At 55.1% G+C, this 5,697-nt stretch overlaps 1 protein-coding gene across 2 annotated transcripts; it reads right to left on the bottom strand.

The window, feature by feature from the left end:
- Window positions 1-490: 490 nt before the first annotated feature.
- On the bottom strand, window positions 491-5,493 carry Klk4 (kallikrein related peptidase 4). Of its 2 annotated transcripts, XM_040736186.1 has the most exons (6): window positions 4,975-5,493; window positions 4,575-4,646; window positions 2,665-2,830; window positions 2,178-2,428; window positions 1,957-2,093; window positions 491-1,244 (listed from the first exon to the last, which is right to left on the bottom strand). In XM_040736186.1, exons 2-6 carry the CDS (start codon window positions 4,636-4,638, stop codon window positions 1,068-1,070), a joined length of 795 nt encoding a protein of 264 aa, XP_040592120.1. In that variant the 5' UTR covers window positions 4,639-4,646; window positions 4,975-5,493; the 3' UTR covers window positions 491-1,067. The 2 variants fall into 2 exon arrangements, with proteins under 2 accessions (XP_040592120.1, XP_040592121.1); XM_040736187.1 differs by lacking the exon at window positions 4,975-5,493 and having other exon boundaries at window positions 4,575-4,934.
- Between the last annotated feature and the right edge of the window lie 204 nt (window positions 5,494-5,697).

Raw genomic sequence — 5,697 nt, 5'->3', positions numbered from 1 at the left:
GCTCAGGCTACACCCAGTGTGGGGGACTTAGTTCACTTCCTGTTGCCTGTGGACCAACTCCTAACTAAGACAGAGGGTTGGATTCCCAGAAACCATGTTCAGTGGCTTATAACCTCCTGTAACTCCAACTCCAGGTGATCTACTGCTCTCTTCTGGTCTCCATGGGCATTGTACTCTCTCTCTCTCTCTCTCTCTCTCTCTCTCTCTGTGACACACACACACACATACACATAAAAATAAATCTTAAAATCAAAGACAAAAAGCAAAATCAGACCATTCACAACAAAGGTTGTAAACTGCAAACCTCGTTTTTGGAAATGAGAGGACACCCACAGAACTGGTGTCTGTTAACATCATTGACAGGCTACTATACAAGAGCCCAGCGGCTTCCGGTCTCTGCTCCCGTCGCATGGATAGGAAACCAAGACACAAAGAGGAAAAACCATGTGCTGGATTTTCCCCTGAGCGGAGAGGGCAACGAGGAGAATACTTCAAACAGAGCCAAGAGGTCTTTTATTTGTGGGTCCCTGAGGAGACAGAAGGTGCTTGGGGAGGGGCAACACTAACAGTGGCTGGGTCAGCACTGGGCTACTAGAGGCACGGAACACCAAGAACAGTGCAGGCGGGTTCCACTCCTGAGTCTGAGGGAGGAGGCTGGGCCTGGACTCCTGAGTCTGAGGAAGGAGGTTGTGACCTGGATCCTTGAGTCTGAGGGAGGAGGTTGTGGCCTGGATCCTTGAGTCTGAGGGAGGAGGCTGGGCCTGGACTCCTGAGTCTGAGGGAGGAGGCTGGGGCCTGGACTCCTGAGTCTGAGGGAGGAGGCTGGGGCCTGGACTCCTGAGTCTGAGGGAGGAGGCTGGGCCTGGACTCCTGAGTCTGAGGAAGGAGGTTGTGATCTGGATCCTTGAGTCTGAGGGAGGAGGCTGGGCCTGAACTCCTGAGTCTGAGGGAGGAGGCTGGGCCTGGACTTCTGAGTCTGAGGGAGGAGGCTGGGGCCTGAACTTGTGGGTGGGTCTGAGGGAAGAGGGCTGGGAACAATCCCAAGTCTCTGGCTCCCTCAGCAGGCTTCAAGTGTGCCGTGTGCTCCGTCCATAGCTGGTCTGAATGGTGGTCTGGATCCAGTGCGTGAACTTGCAGAGATTGGTGTAAACACTTGGCATGCCAGGCTGTCCACACTGTCCTTGTCCCATAGACACGAGGCCTTGCAGGGATCTGTTGCACACTATGGGACCCCCAGAGTCTCCCTGAGAGAGAGAGAGAGAGAGAGAGAGAGAGAGAGAGAGAGAGAGAGAGAGAGAGAGAGAGAGAGAGAGAGAGAGAGAGAGCACCCAGAAGAGAGTGAGCTGAATCTAAAGTCCCAGAGCATCCCCATAAGGCAGTTCACACAACTGCCTGCTTCCCTGGGGCTTGCTGCGGTCCAGTCTGTCTGTCTGTCTGTCTCTTTCAGGGCTTGCTTATCTGCCTCTATGTCTCCGTGTTCTGTGTATGCCTATGTCCTCTTCATTTCACTCTTTCTGTTGTAGTACTGGAAACAGAATCCAGTATCTTTGCCAAGGTGCTCCACCACTGAGCCACACCCCCAGCCCCTCACTGGGGAATTTAGGCAGTGATTTGCACTGGTCTATATTCCTAGTCTTCTTTTCACATTTTACTTTGAGATGCATCTCACAATTAAGTCCAGGCTGGACCTTCCTCCGCTTCCTGGGTGCTTAGCCACCATGCAGGCTTCTGGGTCTCTGTGTTTCTGCCTCCCCGATCCTCTCCACCCCCCTGCCCCCCACCTTTTGAGACAGGGACTCACTGTGACTATCTGGCTGGCCTTGAACTCAGAGATCACCCGCGTCTCCTCCCCTGCTGGGATTAAAGGAGTGGCTCCCCCACTTACAGCCATTTCAGGGTACCTCAGCTGCACCTTCTGCCCCGCCCCACGTCCGTTCCACCCGCCCCGTGTCTCACATTGCATGTGTCCTTTTGGTCCAGCCCTCCTCCAGCGCAGAACATGCTGAGGTGATACACAGGGTCATACAGCAGCCGGCAAGTCTCCTCCGACACCACCGAGAGGTTCACACACTGCAGCAGGCTGGGCAGTCTCCCTGAGACACAGAAAGGAGGGTCAGCCGCTTCTGGCTGGGGGGGGGAACTTCTGGGAGAGGGCAGTCATGCTCGGGGCAGCTCACCGTTCTTTAGTCGACCCCAGCCAGAGACGAGGCAGGTGTCCCCAGGGGTGGGGCATTGGGAAGCCACAGGGATGCGCCTGATGGTGTTAGACTCCATCACTGATTCGTTCAGCTTGATGAGCATGAGGTCGTTGGCATAAGGAGGGTCGTTGTAGTTCGGGTGCTGGATGGAGAGGTGGGCCTCTAACATCCGGCTGCCAGGCTCTTGGGAGCCTTCCAGGCTGTGCAGGCCCAGTCCCACGGTGTAGGAACTGAGGATCACCCGGCAGGTGAGCTATACAGTGACGCCTCGTCTCCCCTCTCATCCTCTACCCGGAAACTACAGTGTCCCCCCCCGCTTTGCCTTTCCCTTCCCACCAGACCGTCCCGGTCCTGCCAGGTAGGGCTCCCCTCACGGTTGTCAACGCTGCGGTCCCTTGAGCGCCCTCTGCAGGCCGAGTCTGATATTGGGCCCCCCTCCCCTGAGCACCCTACCACCCCCACTCACTCCTGTATGCAGTGTGCTGCTGACAGCACCCACTGCGGATGCACCAGGACGCCAGAGCAGAAAAAAATATTGTCTTCCGAGAACAGTGCCGCCTGCCAGGGTTGAGAGTGTGGACGGCAGTCTTGGCCTTGAATGATCCGGCCGCTGGCGCTTGAGGCTAAGGATCCTGGGGATGGAGTCAGAATTGGGTTTGCGGTGTGGAGTAGGGGCGTTTCCTGGCTTTCGGGATGGGACAGGGATTAGGGCAGAGTTTGTGAGCACGGTCGGGATGAGAGCTCAGAGTTACGGGGGCGATGTTAGGGTGAAGGGACGTTATCAGAGGTGGCAGAGGGGGCAGGGAGGGGCGGCTTTTGGGTCTTGATAGGAACGAGCTGTGCGAATCCTGGGTTAGAGTTCCTCCCAGCAGGGTCTGAGCGAAGGGGAGGCCATGGCAGGGGACCGTTCAAGAGGCAGGATTAGGGCTCACAAAGGTAGGATATCAGAGTAAGGACTTGGTTAGAAGTTTGGTGTTGGAATCAGGGTTTTAAGGTCTGGCCATTGCTGGGCACAGGTTCAGGACACAGTCTCAGGGTTCCTGGGGGTAAGATTTAGTACAGGGGCTTGGTCAGGTCTTCAGGGGTGGGGCCAGGGTTGGGGTGCGAATGAGGAAGCAGGACCAGGTGGGATCTGAGTGCAGACATGTGGGTGGGGCTTAACAGGGAGGAGTCATGGAAACTGGAAGGAAAGCTCTTGAAGGTGGGTGGTCAGGCCAGAGTCGGACTGGGTGCAGGCAGAGCTCACTGGGACAGGGTGTCAATTAGGGATCAAGGTCTTCACCTCCTGAGAGGGGTTAGGGTTCACCATGTAAACTAGGCAGTTCTAGGGACGGAGTCGGGAGGATAATACAGGTTCTTACTTCAGGGATGTGCATGGCTGGAGACAGGCTGGAGTTTCAGGGTCAGAGAATTACCACCAAGCAGCTAGCAGAGTCAGGGTTGGATGGCGATTGGGAGATAGGAGACGGGGCTAGTTCCCAGTCACCAAGAAAGCGTGCCTGGAGTGAGTCAGGGCTCAGAGGGGTGGGGTCAGGGCTCAAAGGGGTGGGGTCAGGGCTCAGGTGTGGTGCAGATTCCTTGAGGAGAGTTAAGGCCTAGGGGTCTCCCTCCTTGGGACTGGGTCTGAGAGCCAGGATCAGCACACTAGATGCAGGGTTATTTGTCAGGAGGGTGGGTCAGCTTGAAGTCTCAGTCTAGTCTTCGGGACCAGGAACCACTTCTCTCTCATGCACAGAGCCATGCCAGGAGTCTTTCAGAACACACAGTCCCTTCACCCACCTGGCCCAGATGAGACAGATGAGACGACACTCCAGAGTTGCTCAGCTTTGTGGCACAGATGAGCCTCCACCCAGGCTCGCCACAGCCCAGACACCATTATTCCAGGGGCTGGGGCCTCAGCTGGTAGAGTGCTCACTTAGCACACACAGTCTTGGGTTTGAGGCCAGCACCATGTAAACTGGGCATGGTGGTGCACACCCGCAAGCCCAGCACTAGGGAGGTAGAGGCGGAGGATCAGAAGCTCAAGGTTGTTCTTAGCTTTAGTGAACTGGACTATGTAAGACTCTAAAAATAAAGCAATGGGCCAGGTCAACCTCAGAACACAGGAGCCAGAGATAGGCTCACTTCTGTGAGTTTGGAAGGAAGGAAGGAAGGAAGGAAATCGTCTAGTCACTCGGGAACTAGGCACAGATCCCGTTTTTCCCTTAGTGGCACAAAGTGTCCCTCGTTCTCATGACCCACCACCTTTACAGGCATGACTTCACACCCACTGTCACCAGTCACATCACACTGTCCCAGGAGAGTCAGAAGCAGAAAGACACCGAGTCATGCCTGAATGCTGGCTGACAGTGTTCCCTCAGGCACACACTCAGATACCTGTGACCCCAAGGATGAGATGCCCAAGGAACCAGCCCCAGGGGGTTCTTGCAGTGACCATCATGTTGGCTCCTGGAAATGAAGACAAGTGACTGGGGGATGCAGTCCTGGTCTCTCCATCTCCCCCAACGCCCCCTTATTCTTGTGATTGTGGGATATAACTGGGCAGAGAGAGAGATGCTGGTGGGAGGAGAAAGGGGGGAGAGGAGGAAGCATCTAACTATCTTAGAACAGGGTGGGGGTGGAGAGAGGGAGGCACAGATCTTCACTTAGGACACACGAAAGACCCAGTTAGTGCATTCAAGAGATTTGGCCACAGGCAGCCTGAGAACCAGAGATTTGGAGTAGAACATAGATGTTTCTAAGGAGAGAGAGAGGTGGGGAGGGGGGCACTCCTTACCGGCTGCCTCTCGGCTGGGCTCGGGATTCTGTGATCCTGCTGGCTGGACTGAGTTGAGCTGCCACCCACAGGGGCCCCCACAGGGCTTATAAGCCTACTCAGCAGGGGCTGGCCCTGCCTCCCAGGGAATACACTGCACATGTCAGGTGCTGCAGACTCCAGCTCAAAGCCCTCAGGCTGCCTGATGGAGTCTGAGGCACAGGAAGGGAACAGTGCCCAGATCCCAGTCTCTCTTGCTCCCCCAACTTCCCTCATGTTTTCTTACTCATTCCTTCCATCTCTCATACTCCTTCCCTTATTCACTAAATAAAATTTCCCTATATCACTCCCATATTCCACCTCTTTATGAGTTCCTTCTTGTGTAGCCACTGGAAACTGCCCCGGCATCAAATCCAGCCTGTGTCTTGTACTTCCTTGGGAACCTTATTCGTGATGGGCTTCTAGAGCCCTTATTTTCCCATGCATAGAATCAGGGTAACCATCGCTCCATGCCTAGCCTGAATTCAGATAACCCTGCAAGCAGACCCTCCCTCTACTGGTGCCCTAGCTCAGAGGCTCCTGGGAAGCAGAGTAAGATAGATAAAGGCTTCCATCCCTTAGTCAGGAGCAATCAAGTAGCTGCCGCACTTGGACCTCTACATCAGGCCAGGACCAGGGAGAATAAAGATGTCTCCTGGGACCCATGTCCCAGTGAGGGTGTGAAGATACACAATAAAGAAAACC

This window comes from Mesocricetus auratus, unplaced genomic scaffold (assembly GCF_017639785.1).
Source record: "Mesocricetus auratus isolate SY011 unplaced genomic scaffold, BCM_Maur_2.0 Super-Scaffold_100054, whole genome shotgun sequence".
In the NCBI taxonomy this organism is placed as follows: Eukaryota; Metazoa; Chordata; class Mammalia; order Rodentia; family Cricetidae; genus Mesocricetus; species Mesocricetus auratus.
This window is presented reverse-complemented; position numbering and strand designations above follow the sequence as displayed.

Excerpts from the sequence above, each read along its gene's own strand:
- Klk4 (XM_040736186.1), bottom strand. The coding sequence starts at position 4,638 with ATGATGGTCACTGCAAGAACCCCCTGGGGCTGGTTCCTTGGGCATCTC. Across the intron at positions 2,094-2,177 it reads CTGGGGTCGACTAAAGAACG|GGAGACTGCCCAGCCTGCTG; the intron begins GTGAGCTGCCCC and ends TCTGTGTCTCAG. Across the intron at positions 1,245-1,956 it reads ACCAAAAGGACACATGCAAT|GGAGACTCTGGGGGTCCCAT; the intron begins GTGAGACACGGG and ends TCTCTCTCTCAG.